Genomic DNA, 19,162 nt, shown 5'->3' on the forward strand with positions numbered 1-19,162 from the left:
TTGTTTTCCTATACGCTCTATAGTAGAGTAACGCTAGAGGTTAAAGACCGGTTTAGTTGGCTGCCTTGGATCGTACCTGCTCACCGCCCTCTCGGATACCTGGTGTGCAGGTGTCTCGGACGATTTCACACACCGCGGCAGTTCGTATCTACTGCCGCTTACCTGTCCGTCGTCCGTGCCGCAATATTCCCTCCAAATGTGCTGTTAAGTCGAGTAGTCGAAAAGTGGAAAATTTTTTTTTTTAAACACCAATTCGACAATGGCGTGAGTAGCATAAATACTTTAATACCAAAGTGCTGCACGATAACCAATACACATACAAAGGCCACCACAGTAGTTCAGGAGCAATTCAATTATGGACAGATAGCTGAATATACGTTTCTGTGCAGTAAGTCTATTATGTAAAATTAGTTAATGATTGTAATTATATAACTTATATTTTTTATGCAAATAATTATTATACGTTTATCGTACTTGAGAGCGAAATGTTATTCGAAAATATTTACACTTTGATTGAATCGTGTAGGTTTTAAGTGGTGGGTAGATACGTCATCGAAAAACATTGTCATTGTTTAGTATATTACAACGGGTTGGTCAAGTCACAAGGGCAGGGGCGTCCCTCCTGTCGACCGAATGCAAACAATTGTTCAGTGAATGTTTATTTATGGTTTTTTTTTAAATGACAACGGGGCGCGGTTGTATTCGTATGGCAAATCTGTAATATTATAATATTATCATGTGGGTAGTAAAATTATAAAAAAAAAGTCCCGGAGGAATGCAACGCGTTGACCTCTAAACTTGGCAAGGGGCACGATAATGAGTATTGGGTACTCATAATATTATAATACTTGCTGTATGTTTCCATATATATTGGCGTCACAGGAAGTTTATCGTGTTTACGGCTGGAATTCGGCAACATTGTCGTGTGTTCGTTGTACAAAGTATGGTCACGAATAAAGTAGACACAATTATTATGAAGGTTTTGAAGAGGAACCGTGTTCATGTCTTGAGGACAGATTTAAGTGAGCTAATTTCTAGTTGATTTCTCCTAAAAAAATTTTTTCGAAAAAAAAACAGTTTTAAAAGTTATATAAATATATTCTTTGTTTGAAAATAAAAACCAGTTCACCATATAATGTTTCGAGGGCATGAGTGCAATTTTGTAAAAGGTACTTTACTTCCCTAACCATTCAAATATAGCAAATGTATACACAGTTTTATCAGAAAACCGTTCTAAATAATATAAATATATTATCTGTGAATTTTAATAACATTGTCCTTCATTAATGCCCCCATAAATGTTCTGTTTTAGTATTACCAAACTTATAAATTTGACTAAAGAAGTTTTGTCAATTATAACATTTTATATTTTAATTAATACTACAATAGCGCAATAAACCAATTTTTTCTGGGGAAGGAGGTATGAAAAGGTTAAATCTAAAAATTAGGTTAGTTAAGACCGACCAAAAAAAGCGTTTCAGAAAAAATGATCAATTATTTCGGGGGAGGGGGTTATTTCTATAATAGTTAACGTATTATTTATTAATTATTACTAATGTATGATTTAAAAACAATTGTATATTTTGATTTTTACTCAGTATAAACAATGTAAATCATAAAATTATAGAATTTAAATTATTGCAACATTAATATTATGTCTATAAATACCATATTGATTTATAAATAAATAATGAACAGATTTCGTGTCTTATAAAACTAAAATCAAAAACGCAAATATTTAAATAATTATTTCAATAACCATTAGGTATTTTATCCCTGTTTATTAATATATTATATCAGTAGATTCATCATGTATATAACAAATTAAATCGTTAATATGTATACAAAAATACACAGTACACAATATACAATATACATATACAGAATACACGTATGTGTATACTATATTATATGTTTGACTGTTTGAGTAATTGTAATGGATATATTAAAAGTTAAAATTTATGGCTACTCAACTTACTATGTCTAATGTCTATGCAAATCGTATAACTATTTGTTGTTTAGGTTTTTTTTACGTAGTTAGTATAATATGCTCATGTATAGCCATGTATACCTATTTAAAATGTGGCAATTGACACTATATTATTATGCACAATATTTACTTCTACTAAACATTAGATACTAACCTACGTTTAACAGATAATAGCATTTAACATTTCCAAATGTTTATATTATAGTAATTTTAACTATTGTAATTTAGTAGGTATATACTTGAAAGTTATTGAATTATTTTGCAGCAGATAATAATAACCAAACAATAAAATAAAAGGAACAATGATATTTATATAAAAAAGTATGTTAAAGGTCTTATTTATTAATATTTATATTTATTTATCCATACATATTAAAAAGTAAAGGGGCGAAAGTAGGTAACTATACTCTGCTGTACAGTAAGTGTCGAGTGTACCCATAGAGTAATATACTAATATTACTTTATGAGTCATGAGTGATGAGTGTGTACCAGTCCATTGAGTAGGTCACTATAATGGATATGCTAAAGTTGAATTCAATGATAAATTATTGTATACAAATAAAGATTCTGAGTGGTCAACTTGTATATTACTAATGTATTTTTTGATAATATATTAATATTACTATAGAAAATTATTTAACAATTAATAATATAGTAAGTTGAATTCATTTTTCCAGATAATATTAAATTTGAAAAAACTCTTGTGTGTATAAAATATATTATTATAGATTAAAAGTGTTGATTACCCACGAATAATATTTTTAAATTAGGTATAACAAAAATGTATTAATTATTTGAGGGGATTCGATACCAACTGTTTCTATCTTTGTCTAAACACGTAGTGGAACATAGAAATGTAAACATGATGTTCTTTGCCAAATGTATTGATTAATCTAATAATGTGATAATAAATCTGAAAACAGATTTGAATTTATCGTTAAGACTATTGTCTACTTTACATCGACTTTTCCATATTTTTTATTTTATCACTTTAAATCTAAACATGTGATATTAAAAAAAAATATATATATATTTTGATTGGCATTCTCAAAGACTTTGAGAACTTACACTGCGTATTTCTAATTGAATAATTTGGGGATCTAGTGATTTGGTTATTATTATTCGAATGTACAGAAAAATTAACAATATACGAAATGTAAAAACATAATATATTGCTATATTTTCCTATGCAATTTTACTGTTTTTCAACTAATTGATTTTATTTTTATTAACCTTGACTATAATTTATAAAATAATATTTATTACAATTGCCAATCACTTATAAAATCAAATTAAGTTAAATATAAAGAGGAACACATTATTTGTATTAAACATTATAAAATGTAAAAAAACAACTGTATTCTAAATTCTAATATTTAGAGTAGCTATCTGTTTAATATTATTATAGTCTATAATACCTACTGCTATTACATTATTCTCTCACGTAATACATTTTTTATTATAAATATTCACTTACTATTGAAAGAACAAGCATACGGTACATACATGATACATATACTGATAATATCACGTATGTATTATTATGAAACCTGTGACTGCAATATTATAATCTAATTTATTTTTATTAAATGTATTATAATAGGTATATAGTTTAGGTATACGCTGCTATGATCAAGTTTTCCGTACAAATAGGTTCACATCAATCATCGAATATGAATGAATTAAAAAAAAAACAGTTTTTAAATTATTCCACAGATCTATTCGGCAATCTAAAAGTTTACAGTTTGTTTTTTCAAATAAATATTTAACGTTATTCAGAAATGCTTGAATGAGCACACAATAGAAAATGAATAAAAAAACATAGGTATACAAATGTTAGAGATTGATATGTGAACTGTTCGCATTTGAATATGTTACAATTATTTTGAATTTAAGTAAAAAATATTTATTTTATAATAATTTAAAAATATTAAATGGCGTAAAGCTATCTATTGTATGGTAGATATCTCATACAATATCGAAATTTGAACAGTTAAACTAAAAAAAAAAAAAATAACAATAATAATAAATGTATTTATGGCATTGCGTAGAAAAATAAGTATGGACCAAATCGTTTCTTTTTAATTTAAAAATTATTTAATGGATATTTATAAAGAATAAGTAAATATTATATAATACCGGCTGTAAACGAACGTTTTAGTTAATGGCTTTACCTTCATTAGGTTTTTTTTAATTATTGTTATTACTTATGTAAGTTTTAACAATAAAATATCTACAGTTAAGTCTTAAGTTGAAATATTATTTCTTTGAACATTATTGAAACGTATAATATATCTGTTCTGTGGTTTCTAGAAAAATGCTCTACTATAATACCAATTGGCAATTGGCAATTTGCATTTACAAGTATTAAACTTATTATTATATATACATTGTGTATAAATGACATTTTGATTATAATATTATACACAGAACCGAGGTTAATATTATAATCAATTTACGAAGTTGAATATCTTTAATTATTTTATATTCATGTATAGGTACATAATAATCTGTATGTGGCTATTATTAATGTATCAATTGAGTTGTAAGACTAATTGATTTTATAGTTTACAAACGAACTGAAATTAATTAAGGTTATAGATCTATTTTATAACAGGTCAATGAACGATCTGTGTCCAAGAATGTCATCGATTCCACGGTCAAAGACGTCAATTTTGTGATGATAGTAATCGATTCTACAAGTTAGTGTTTTTTTTAGGTCTGTCCTTGACATGGATATAAAAAAGATCATTCTGTCGTTTGTCATTTAATTTTAGTTTTTGTCTTTTTCTTTTTAACCATCATCTTGGCGAGATATTTCCATAGCGTGAACAATCGCTCGGAAGAGAGCATTGGCATGTATTCCTGTGGAGCAGATATATGTATATTGTATTATATATATATTATTATTATGTTATATATACACCGAAACAGATCTCGTTCCCAGGATCGTTCTAATTAGCCTCGAAAATGGCCACTGAATGCTATTAACGAGAAGAAAAAACGCCAATTGTTTGGTTTGGGAACGAAATTATATAGTACCCATTCCTGGCACGAAAATTCCAGGACATTATAGTGGGAGATACATTATATAGTATAGGGCGCACTATCAATGTACAATAATATATAATAGCTATGCGAGAACGGTACTTTCGTGTATATAATGGGTATATATATATATATATATATACTTACTGTAGCAGAGTTGAAATACAGTCAATCAAATGTGTTCATATCTAAATAAAGTAATACTATAGACCAAAGTGGTCTAAAGAATTAAATTTGTATGTAGACGAATATTGTAGATTTTTTTTAACGATACTATTATAATTGTTTTGACAATATACATCCACGTGATGCTTGGAAATGTCACAGGCGCCATTAATAATGTTTTCTTATTGTTTACGTTTTAAATAAGTTATTTGTTAACCAATAAATAAAAAACGAAGGAATTAAATAAACATAATATACTCAATAGAGGTCAATAACCTCTCAATAGTTTTAAAAATACAAATCGAACGCTATTATTGCGTATAGATGAGGCTTGTTATAAGTAAAATATCTAAACGCTATTCTGATATTTTTTTTACCATGAATGTTAAATCGACTACAAATGTATCTAAAGATTTGAATTTAACAACTTGTATTAGGTTAGGTTATAGTAACCTACACAAACTATGTCAATAAATATTGTAAACATTAGATAGATATTTAGTTATTATTTATTATTATAAAGTATCGCACCGTAAAAAAAAAAAATCACAATTCTTAAATTATATATAGTTTGGTATATATATTATACATAAATACATACAATATATTATAGAACATCCAATGTAGTTTATATTTAATGATTACCTATTTAATTTAAAATACTAATAATATTTTTTAAAACCTTTTATTATAAACATTTAAATATTACAATCTGTTTATTCATCATCGCTGTTATTTACTATCAGCCTATATATCATAAAATATATTTTATGATATATTTTTTGATAAAGCTATAAAATTAATTTATTTTACTTTTAATATTACGTTAGGTTGATGTAATTATTTTCGAAAATATTGCATTTATTCTATTAGTATTTAATTACTATAATAATAATATGTATATACCATATTATATTATTATAAAACTCAAATAATTGTTTTTTGTTTATGTCAAAATAATTAATATCAAAAATCGTTAAAATACGTATTTTTTCTAATTTAAATTCATTCAAATGTCTATAAAAATTAATTGAGTGAATATTTTTATAATTTTTAGTTCCAGTATATTATACTTATGAAGAATATTGCATTACATTTTCAAATCTTAGTTATAACAATTAAATATTTTATAAAACGTTTACTACTAAATACTTTCAGTTTGTAATTTTCGTAATTTTAAATATTTTGAAAATTATATACCAATTAAGAATAGGAAATAATAGTATTAACACTATAAACCAGTGGTTTCCAACTTTTTTCATCCTACGCCCTCCTTGTAAATTTACTAAAATCTCATTCCCCTTCTTAAATTAGTTTAGGCGAATTTTTTTTTTTTGTGAGCGGTGCAAATAAATCATACAAAATAACTATAGGTATATTATACAATATACAACTATTTATTTTTATTATTTTCATCATTTTAAAAATTTATTTTAAATCAACCTACGAAGTAATAATATTATGTATAAGAAAAAATTATTGAATGTAAAAACATTGTAAAATAACATAATTATTTTCGTAATTCCATCATCACTACCCTCCTTCCCGAGCAGACTCTAAATTCCCGGGAGGAGGGAATTCCTCCCGGTCGGGAACTGCTGCTATAAACATTAGATGAAAATTGGTTATTAGTTTATGAATTACAACTAACAACAAAAATCATTGGTTGAAAAATAATTATTTTATGGATGAATATCTATTGTCATGAAAATTTAAACTTTAGTCATAAAAAATTAATATGACTTTCTGGTAGAAATTTTTTTTATAACATAAAGAACCTTGTACTATTAAATTTCCAAATCTTAGGTATAAACAGAAGTTTTTTTTATGAATTAACTCTAAATTAATTGTAATTTTCGAAATTTTGTAAGACTTCTAACTTTGAAGGCTTATAAAAAAATGTGAAATACATTTTTGATATTTAATAAATTTAAATTGGCTATAAATAGCTAAAAAAGTCGAAACATTTAAAAATTATATTATTTATAGAAAATGATTGTATAAATACTTTGTAAATATTTCAATTTTCTACGGTTATTCATTTTTGAGTCATAACGTAATAAAAAATTCAATTTAGTTAAATACTGGTTTAGCTTAAAATAGGGCCCTTTTTTCCTTGATTATTTGTCTATTTTTTCTGATTATAACATTTTTTTTAGGAGTTTTTAATGTTGATTTCTAAATACAAATTAGATTCAATTTTCTATCTAAAACGAGTAACGACTAAAACCACTCTCAAAGTTGAAAATCGAAGCATTTTATCGACTATTTATTGTGGTATAATGTTAACAATTTGTATGACATATTATGTTGTAGGGTCCCAAAATTGTCTCTGAATAAACTATACGGGTATAATACAGGTGTCATTTGAACTAATATCTAAAAAAGAATGTTATTAGATCAAGTTATTTCAATTTTAATTTTTAATTATTAAAAAGTAAAATAGTTGTGGAGAAATTAAATGTAAAAATACAAATATTGTAAAAGAAAAAAAAAAGTAATATAGGTTACAGGTATCTGGTTTGGTAAGTATAAATAATGCATTTATAGTGGGTTTCACATCAAATGCGAGTTGCGACTCGATCATAGCGCTCCGGGAGGTGGTTTTTTTTGTCAAGGTGGGAAATTTAAAATTATTATATTTACAGAACTATTAATTATTATTTACTATTATAAATACACGAACCATTTATTTGAGTAAAAACCGTCACCCGATGCGCTCTAATCAAGTTGCATTTGATGTGAAACGCATATTTTTTTTATAGAAAATTAAAGATACAAAGATATTACTTCTCTCTATATCTATTTATCTCCGCCACTTATTCATTGATGGTTATTGATCTGCAATATTCAATTACAAATAATTGAAAACAGTTAAACAACTCTATCTATTTATGTAGCTGATTTGAAATTTGCTATAGCTTAGTAAGTATTAAAGTATACCAATAAGCTTATTAAAAATTTTATAATTGTATTTACTGAGGTCTGAAAAGTTAATAAATATATTCTGAATTATCATAATAAAAATCTAATACTATACACAGACACACAGTTTTAGGTATTAGTAAGGCTCTATAATATATATTATATAACTCTCTAGTATTACTGTATTAGTATATACCAGTGGCGCAACAAAGGGGGGCTAAGGGGTGATAACCCTCTCCGAAATTTCTCCGAGGCCTACTATAATAACCTATATAATCTTATATATATATATATATATTGTAATAATGTAATCCCCCTAAAATTTTTTTTTAGTTGCGCCACTGGTATATACATAGACACTATTAGTACACTAGATTACTGCTATCAAATTTAAAAAACTCCATAATGTGTAACCTACACAGTGTAGGCACATAATAATAAGGAAACTTATAATATACAACATTATCATAGGTACATTATGTAAAAATGTAATCAAATGGTTTTTGATTAAGTAACTTCTAGATATGTAAGAATGATAGAAAAATTAAAATTGCGCTGTCTAATACTTTCGTTTGCACAAACGATATAATTTTAGAAAAAACGAGTATAATGACATCACGATGTTATAGTAATAAACAATAGAATCGTGTAAAATAAAATAAACTATAACAAAACCTAAGTAAGCAGAAAGATAACGTTTATCGCTTTCATAACAACAATCGGTCGTGTACCTATTTAGAACTTAGGGGAATATATGATTATATGAAGTGTATTTTAGCAATAGGATTTATGGTAATCTGACACTCGTCCAAGCTTGAAGCTTAAGAGAAAGCCATTATAAAAATAATAATAATAATTTTCGACCAAGTTGAATATATTATAATGTCGAGAATTTTTTTTTTTTGGATAAACAGAGTATTATATTGATAAATTATAATACCACTAGAAAGACCGGTTTGTGTGGTTAATGGACGATTAACCGATTGATGGCACACATGCTTTGAGTTCAAATACATTCTTAAAAGAAGACATTCATGAATGTTTGGTCAACGAACTTCAAAGAAATAATAAATAAGTAAAAAAATCTGTTAAAAATACGTTAAGTGTAGAAATTTTACTTTTGAATCTTAGATTTTAATTGGTTTCTTCTATGGTTAGAAACTGTTTTTATTTTTAATATTCACAATTAGTATTTCCGATTTCGTGCCATTTATATATTATAAAGGTTAAGTACCTACTATTTACTAATATTGCAAAATATATTACTGTGGTTTGTCAAAAATTAATTGATTTTTTATAAATAGAAGATCATTTTCATTATAAAAAGTATATATTATATATATGTTACATACAAAGTCCGGAATTGTGCAAATATATATACATTATAGTTTATAGTTTATACCATACCTAATACCTATACAAGATGTTTAATGATAAATTGATAACACACCGGAAATAAATTGTTATTGGTGACATTTAACTTTTCTATTGTCGTCATTGTTATTGATTGTTTTGTTCGATAGTATTTGTACGTGAATAAAATAATCAGAAAGAAATGCTTAGGTATGCAAAAGTTTGAGAAAACGTATCTTGTATATAATATTATTATGTACGAGACGCCATTGCACGCGTGATAGTTGGGCATAAAGCAATTTTTTCAACAAATTTTGAACGTGCGCGAACCCATTGTAGAATATTTCAGTACCTACGCGGTTATGGACCACACACACCGTACCTATTTTATAATATTATATACCTATATTTACCTATATACATAACTATTATACTACGTTCCGTTCGGATGCGCGTGTACCGGCCGCCGTCATCCCGCCGAGATCGGAAATAAAGTTCTATTCCGCTCGTTCGTCGTCACGTATATGTACGACAGCGACCGTATACCATGACTACAGAGCATATTATTATTGTTGTTGTTATTATTTTAACATAATATACATTATTGCCAGGTGGTCTATAGGTCCCGTCACGGTCCTTGAACATATATAGTTCATCATCACGGCTGTCTGATATCGGTTGTCGTCGTCGTCGTTGTGTTAATGAACGATGTTAAATTGTTCGTGTACATACTACGCACAGACCGGGAGAGGGAAATATAAGAAAAACAAATTAATAATTGCATCAATGTATCGCGTATACATGCGTATAGACGTATAGTGTGTACCATACGCAACGGTAGTATACATATAATATATACCTATAACCTTTTGTATAAAATACATATTATACGGTTAGTATGTATGTAATCGTTTCCAAACGGGTTTCGATCATTTTTACGCCGGTTCTAGGCTAGTAGGACTGCAGATCGGATGTCGCGCGTGCCGACTGCCCGACCAGTTATTTTGCTCGCATTATTATCATCACCGTCATCGTCATCAATGCCGTAGACTGCATTTTCTGTTCATCCATCTACGTATAGTATAATAATAATATTAACTGGGACAGACGAGCGGCAGCACGAGAGATCGACTACTTTCCTCGCGGCGTATACGAGATTCCGCGCGCGTATTACGCTTGATGTTTATTATACGATTTCCTGTGGCCGACCGACTGTTCTTCTCCCGTCGGCTGTATAGCAGCTGTCGTTTGGCAGCATCACGTGTACTGAAATTAGAAAATTGTTGTACCTAACTCTAGCTGTATTTAGTAATTTACTCTCGCGGTGTATATATATCGCAAAGCCACAGATCGGGTTCCTATAGATAATGATCCAGACGTAATTTTCGGGTTCGACGGCCGAATCTTTTATTATAGCTAGCTTGCGTGGGTGCTTCGTCTGAAATACATAATACACGTGTACTGCACACCTATACAATATAATCTACCGCAGTCATTGTCCACCGCTAGCTATATATTGTTGTTAGAATACGGCTGCGTTGGCTAATGGATTTTACATAGTATAATGCATACCGACAACGTCTAAATATTAAAATTTAATAATCTGCGATTGAATTACATTTCAATTTTCAATAACAACGAGTGATTTATAGACTACGTGTAGCATATTTTCCTACCTATATATATGTAACCGCATCGACTATTGTCATCCGGTCATTCTATGTGCCACTGGGCACCGGGCAACACGCGGTTTAAATGATTAATATAGAAAGTTGATCATGGCTCAACAAACATAATAGCAAATTAATCGTAATTTTGCTTACGAAACATTAGGCTTTTTATGCAATCTCGATTACAGTATTTTTTCCTTCGTTATCGTTGATGATAACAAATGTTTAGCAATCACCATATCCGGTGAAGTTCGAATCGGTCTTTTAATCATTTGTGTCAAGTATGCGTCTAATTAATACGCCATCGAATGGAAATTGTTCCATACAGAATGGTCAAGGGCGCGATATGTATACGTTAGACAATTAATATTATTATTGCATTTCATCATTTGGGAATCATAATGTGTGGTTGTCGCTTGAGCTGATGAACACTATTTTTATTTTGTTCTCATAAATAGTTTTAATTTCCCAGAATCAACATGCCGGGCCCGAGAAGGTTTAGTAGCGGAGGAGTAGGCGGAGGAGGCCAAGCGTGGGAAATGGGTGAACGACGATATTCTGTAGCTGGTACAGATCCTCATTTAAGCCACCATGCGGTCACGTCAATGGGACCACCAGCATCTGAAGATCTTCACGCTTGGAGTATTTACAGGTAAATGTCTCTTATTCATTTTATTCATTATACATATACATAAATACTTTTTTAGGCAAAATTTAAATTCTGATTTCACGGATTCTGCTCTCGGGTCGAGTGAGAAGTCCCCCCTACCATATGGTAACTTTCAGTTGCGTGAATCTACTGTGCAGTCCATACTCAGCCATCCACGATACGGTCCAAAATATGATGTACACAAATCTCCTCTGAGCTCGAATATGTACACATACTTAAAATTTGGCTTACCCAGAGTATTTCCACCCAATAGTCGCAGGGATGGATCTAGTGGTTATGACTCGAGCGAGGATGGAGCAGCTATACGCAGCCAAAGACCGTATACGAGAACCAGAAGTGATCCGGATTTTTGCAATCACGCACTGTACCACGGCGGGGTAGGTATAATTTATTTTTCAAATTAGAAAATGATTATTAATTATTGTTTATGCAAATCTTCTTTTTAGCCTACTTTACAAAGACATCACCCAGGTCGTCGAGGAAAAAGTATAAGTGAAGCTAATTTACTTGCACCTCACGGATATCCTATTCGACAAGAACTACCAACAATGCGGAGAAGCGTACACGACTTGCGAGCATTATCTGAAATGAATCATCATCATCATCATTACACTAATCCAGCACATCATTATAGGTATTTATACTTTGATAATCTAACTTAAACTGATTTACTTCAAGTAACTTAAATTTGTATTGTTTCTACCATAGTTCTCACCATTTAACTAGTGGTCGGCCAGCTTCCATAGCAGTTGTTGGTACAACAGCTACTACACCTAGAGATAGGAGTATTAGTATGATGAGCAATTTAAGTCCAAATCGGTCAGACATTTATGGACAACCTGCAATTGTTTATCCATATCTACAGGTAAAATAATATTATCTAAGTCTACTAGGAATGATTTAAAAATCCTATTTTTCGTAGATGTGATATATGTTTATTGTATACGTTATTGGTATATTATAAACGTATAAAATAAACGTTTAATAATATAAACATAACCTTTATGAGCTAAAATGTTAAATTAAGTGAGCTCGATGTTACTTGATAAATTCATTATAATATATGCTTGTTTAATAATCAATTTATAACGTATGGTAATTGATTTTAAAATAATATTAATTATTGATTTTGGATGCACAGAGCAAATATCGTACTGTTATTTTAAACGCAATGTAACTGTTTTTACACGCCTAGTGGTTTGATAAAGCAATTATTTTGAATGATATTTCACTTTCATATTATACACTCTGGTGAATCGTTACGTATTATTAATGTTATTACCTATGTATAATTTTAAAATGTATATTTTGTTTATATATATATTTGATGATACAAAAGTATTATTTCACATAAAATATCTTGAAATGAAATTTATATGTTTATTTAAGTTTAATAAATATATTTTATAAAAAGTACTAACTATTGTTTTATTTACATTTTAGGTAAGGGGACTAGAAATACCTGGAAGTTCAGATGGAAAAAGGCCAAAAATTCAAGGGATTTCGTTTGAAGTTCAAGCTGGTGAAGTAATGGCCTTTATGATGACGTCTGGTACATAAAATTCACTTCGATAATTTTTTTATTGATTTATTTTATCGATATACAATTTTTTTATTTATTAATTTATTTATTGTATACTTCACATTATCTAGTTTTGTATTTTTTTTTCTAGAACGAGAAGGGGAAGCTCTTTTAAGTAGCCTTGCAAATCGTCACCCATGTCATGTACAGCATATATTGCTTAATGGCCAAAATATTTCTATTTCTTCATTTTCTAAACATATTGCCTATATACCCGCTGAGGCTAAATTAGCTCCTAATTTAAGTGTAGCACAAACTTTAGCGTTTTATTCTCATTTACGTAAAGCTCCTGTTCGTGCCATACCAAAAGTGTCTCAAAACGACCAAGTTCGTAAATATTATCATATATCCATATTAATAGTAATTTTACAAACTTTATGTAACTATATATTCAATTTCTACTTTAGATGGGAGTACTTATTGAAGAGTTGGGTCTAGGACAAGTTTTAAATACCAATGTTTCTGAACTAACTGCCTCTGAAGCCCAAAGGTTAAGTGTTGCATGCCATTTAATGTCTGACGCAGAAATTATAATGCTTGACAGACCAACAGTGACAATGGATATATTCGACACGTTCTTTCTAGTCGAGTTTCTTAGACAATGGGCTGCTGGTGCACCAAGTAAGTAATTATATATTACATATAAATTATAATAGATAAATCAACAAAAAAGTTTAATTATTGTAGCTGGTGTAAATCCGCGTATCGTAATGGTGACACTGCAGCCACCCACTTATGAAATATTTACCATGGTTTCAAGAGTTGCATTAATATCAGTCGGTCACTTAATGTATTCTGGTCGACGCAGAAATATGTTGCCATATTTTTCATCGGCTGATTATCCGTGTCCAGCTTTCAAAAATCCTTCAGATTATTATCGTAAGTCATCAATAAATAACAAATTATAAAATATTTTATTAATTGATTTAAATAATCAATAAAATCTGCTGATTAAATATTCGGTTTTATATGATTAAGAACGTTTTACTTTTTTAGTGCCACGATTGAAAACGATTTTTTGAGCGACGTTGTCGTTTATCTAAATTTTAGCAAGTATCTCTATTCTCTACACATGTAGTGATTTATGTTTTGAAGGAAACTCAAATACAAACCGTTACAATAACGAAATCAATCGAAAACAATTTTATCAAAACTATGGCCAGTAATGACTATGATCATATTATTTCTACAATTAATTCTTACTAAGAGTTTAAAAACACTAAAATATCATGACTTCTTACGATATCTAAAATTAACTGGAAATAAGTACCTGGGAAAATAATTTAAATTGTATCTTAAACTGACAAATAATTGATATTTGTGTATTTTTGAAATGACAACAATTTCTATATCAAATTTTAATAAAATAATAATATATCATTTTAAAATTTAATATCAGTTATAGGTACTATTTTGTATCTTTAATCAGTGCAGCAATGTTGCATAAAAGTTAGTAGGTTCTCAATCGTGTTATTAAAAAAGATACGGCCGATAAGGACCGTTCTCAATCGTGTTCTACCTTAAATATTAATATAGAATATACTATATACATTATATACACAATTTTTTTTTTTAGTTGACTTAGTCACGCTAGATGATTTATCAGCCGAGGCCATGTTAGAGTCAAGTCAAAGAGTAGAACAACTCGCAGATTTATTTAGAAGAAGAGTTGAACCTTTACCAGACCCTGGACCACCAAAACCTTTGCCAGGCAAACCACGAACTGCAATTGTGCCAATACAAATTGTTGCCATAATATTGTAAGATACATATAACTGTTATTAATTAGGTACATATATAAATAACTAATATGAAATTGTATTTTTCTTTTTTAGACGTCACATGGCGTATTCACAGCCAAGGAGTAGTTTACGATGGGTTTCTAGATTTTTCATTGCGGGTATAATGTCTATAATTTTTGGTACAATATTTTCGGACATTCCAGCTACGGATCCTCAACTTTCATTTGGCGACAGGTATAAAATATCATTAATCTTTGAAGTTTTATGAGATGATATTTAATTATTTATTTTTCAGAATGGGTTACTATTACAGTATTATGATAGTTGGAGCACTACCCCTCATTTTACAAATTGCATTAAATGATACTCATGGAAATGATCGTGACTCCATTGAAAGTGATATTGCTGATAATTTATATAGTCGATTTGTGTACATAGTAACGTCTGTGAGTAAAATTAAAAAATAATATTAATAAAAACACAAATTCGATTATGATAGGTAATATAGGTAGATATTCCATTTTTTTTTTAGATTTTCTGCAGTATCCCTCCTACTGCTTTAATTTGGATAGTATATTCTGTGCCAGCATATGCAATGTCTGCTCTCTACCATGATTACGATTTAAACAACACGGAACCATTTTTTACATACTTATGTGAGTATATATAAATATGAATACCAGAATATATTGTCTAGAAATATTAGAAATGTTTTATAAGTAGGTGTACTACAGAGGTTATTACAAAATATTTCTATTTTCTAGACTTAATTGTGATTAAAACTTAAAAGTTAATAAACATTTAATCACAATTATATGTGATTTAAAAATATTTTATTTACTAAATGTTATATTTTTAAAGTAAACATTGCGATCCATATGAGTTCTCTGCAGTTAATGGCAACAGCGATAGGGTATCTGATGCCCGACCGTCTCAGTTCATCAGTACTGACAACCATTACTGTTCTTGTGTCAGGCGTTGTAAGTGGTATACTACTCAATTTTTCCGATCTTAAGAAAATACCTGGTGTTCGATTTATTTCGACTTTGTCACCGACTAGGTATTTTATGTTGCCATTATTAAAAAAAGATCACAGTCACGACATTCTTTCTTCACTCGCTTCTACCCTTGTATGTCGCAACAAACAGGTAAACAAATAACAAATTAAATTGTATTTAATAATGTATCGTTGTTTATACAATTTTCATACATGATATGATTTAGATTCAACATCAAGACATAATTGTACAATTACCCTGTCCAATTCCGAATGGTACCGCAGCCTTAATTCACCATGGTTTATTGTCACCGGCGGTGGAGCCTTATGTGATATTCCCCAACAAGGATTCATTATTAGCTGGCCTCTATTTGTGGGGATTTTTTGCTTTAATCGTTATATTTTTCTTCATAAGTATTGGTAGGTTTTGTAACAGATTTCATAAAGTTTCTCGCCCACAAAGATAACTGAATATATTATTATTAAAATGTTAAATTTTGTGTTTAGTTATAACAAATTATATATTTTATCGAAAAACAAATTTTGTTTGAAAGTACGAGGTATTTTTTTAATTTTAATTTTGTTAATATAATATACATTGTTAGAGCTGCTATATATAATTAAATATTTTATAAAATTCATAAACACGTGATATGAATGTTATGACGGAAAATTCATCATTTTATATTATATATTTATATTTATATTATTATTGTGTCAAGTCAAGTATTAGATCAAATTAAAATGTACAACGAATAGTTATATTATTTATACAGCAATACTGTACATATAATATTTATAATATTATATAATATAGCTGTATTAGTAAGTTAGGTCAAATAAATCCTATACACTAGAATTATGATTGACAATTTCTCTCGTTTAAATCGCTCAATTTTCTTTGATTTTATGAATAGAATCAACATTAACTATTAGTGAATCTATGTAATTTTAAATATTTTTGTATAAATAATATATTGTATTTTTGTATTAACTACCTACTATTTATAAATATATTAATTAGAATAATTAAATAGGTATATAACTATATATATATATATATATTGGTTTATGTTAATATTATTTATTTGTATATACTTTAAAATTGCTCACTACAAAATAATATATTCATATAAAGTGTAGTAATTCTTTTAACAGTGCATACTCAATACTCATATCTTGAATAGTATTAAAGGTTTTTAAGCTTTATTTTTTTATCATTATCTTTTTTGAACTATCTTAACTTTTTAAATTACGACATCCATTTTTAATTTTATATTTCTAAGTACAATACTTTTTTTGAGAATTTTGATGTATGCAAATTGAACTTTTAAGTCGTTAATTAGTTATAACTTTGATGATATAAGTTTTATTTTAAACGTATATAGTTATTTCTAAATCACGGTTATTCATAGTAGATAACCGTAATCTGAATCTTAAGTACTTATCTACAACAAGTATATTAATCATTTGAAATGTAATTACTACATATTTAAATTGATAAAAAAAATATGCTTTAGAATGCAAAATTAAAAATGTATATTATCATTCATAAACTTAAAAATTAAAAATCAGAAGAACTGTTTTGTAATATATTCAAATTATGTAAAAAAATTTACTTAAAACGTTTTGAGATAATGAGTATTAACTGTTTAAAGAATTGCCCAATTTACTTTAGAATATTTAATTAAAAGTCACAATTATTTTATTGATTGTAAAATTGTGTAACAAAATAATATAACAACGAACATTGTTTTAAAAATACTAAAAAGATACTTTTGATTAAATTTTTTTTTACAAATCATTAAATAAACATATAAGAAAAAGTTTATTTCTTATGTGACATAATTTGTCCGAGTTTTATACACATTTTTAAGTAGTTACTTTATTAATTATCTAAATATTCAATTAAAAAGTTTAATTGGTTCTACAACTCAAACATTTACTGACATTCATTCTCTTGGATGTTTCCTATTCTATTATTACTTTTATTTTCCGTGATACCGAAGTTTTTCAGTTGTTGTCAATTTTGAATTAAGTTCTAAGAATTATGATATTTTAATAGACCAAATAGAAATATCATCAAATTTCTAATTTAAAAAATAAATATAATATAATATTATGTCTATTCCATTGTAACGTATTATCAGAGACGTTCGGGATTCGGGCTATTTGGTTGTTGCATCGATTATTTTTTTTCGAAAGTATAGTCTATCGATTAATTGAAATATGATTTTAATCCTTAATTAAAATATTTTTTTATGAAAACAAGTTCTGTTTTCAAGTTTTGTAAAATTGCTTACATCGATTATCGATTAGTTTTATTAAATTATTTTAACATTCGAATACTATAGATCTAAAACCATTCTAAAAATCTTTTTATTCTTAATTATTTCATACTTTCGACAATCGATTTTATAATATGATTAATAATAATTGAACTGCACAAGAGTATAAATAGTATAATGGTTCTGTTTTTGTGTAGTATAAATAATATAAAACTCTTAAAGTCACTCTTATATTCTTGTTTTAACACCTTCTACTGAACAATTATTATCCATGTTGTATTTAAACAATGGGTATATTTTATAGTCACTAAAAATATCCAAAACAAATTTAAAAAAACCTGAGTTGGCGCGTGTAGGAAGTTATGATACATGGTTTGGGTTTGATATACAATTAATTACTTATTTTTTATCATCAAAAGTGTTTTATTTAAATAGTATAGTCTAGATTTTTATAAGTGACCAAGATTTTACTGAACACCCGAGCGATAGGTATCTATACCTACATAATTTTTTATGATTGAAAGGGTTTTGACTATCAATACAAATATGATACCTGAATCGGCTGTATCTATGTATGAATTAAAATTTGCCGACCCTTGACTGCTTAGACGCTCGACTAGCGCCCGCGGCCCAAAATCACGTTGCCCGCGGGCCATGGGTTAGGAACGGCTGATATAGACATATAGTGAATATATATTATAAATAGTAATTTATTTATACATTTTTAATAAC

The 19,162-nt window shown here is 28.2% G+C and overlaps 1 protein-coding gene across 1 annotated transcript; it reads left to right on the top strand.

Annotated features, from left to right (window-relative positions):
• Nucleotides 1–118: 118 nt before the first annotated feature.
• Nucleotides 119–17,665, top strand: LOC132917613 (ATP-binding cassette sub-family G member 8). Its single transcript, XM_060978438.1, has 15 exons — nucleotides 119–388; nucleotides 11,624–11,803; nucleotides 11,859–12,198; nucleotides 12,268–12,455; nucleotides 12,530–12,686; nucleotides 13,265–13,373; nucleotides 13,495–13,730; nucleotides 13,811–14,024; nucleotides 14,091–14,282; nucleotides 14,980–15,163; nucleotides 15,239–15,379; nucleotides 15,441–15,591; nucleotides 15,678–15,801; nucleotides 16,007–16,293; nucleotides 16,370–17,665. The coding sequence occupies exons 2-15, from the start codon at nucleotides 11,631–11,633 to the stop codon at nucleotides 16,607–16,609; spliced, it is 2,736 nt and encodes a 911-aa protein (XP_060834421.1). The 5' UTR covers nucleotides 119–388; nucleotides 11,624–11,630; the 3' UTR covers nucleotides 16,610–17,665.
• Nucleotides 17,666–19,162: the final 1,497 nt, after the last annotated feature.

This window comes from Rhopalosiphum padi, chromosome 1 (assembly GCF_020882245.1).
Source record: "Rhopalosiphum padi isolate XX-2018 chromosome 1, ASM2088224v1, whole genome shotgun sequence".
In the NCBI taxonomy this organism is placed as follows: domain Eukaryota; kingdom Metazoa; phylum Arthropoda; class Insecta; order Hemiptera; family Aphididae; genus Rhopalosiphum; species Rhopalosiphum padi.

Bases quoted from the DNA above. Each gene is read 5' to 3' on its own strand.
- LOC132917613 (XM_060978438.1), top strand. From the start codon at position 11,631: ATGCCGGGCCCGAGAAGGTTTAGTAGCGGAGGAGTAGGCGGAGGAGGC. The intron at 12,199-12,267 runs GTAGGTATAATT...TCTTCTTTTTAG, and splicing joins ACGCACTGTACCACGGCGGG to CCTACTTTACAAAGACATCA. The intron at 14,283-14,979 runs GTAAGTCATCAA...TTTTTTTTTTAG, and splicing joins AAATCCTTCAGATTATTATC to TTGACTTAGTCACGCTAGAT.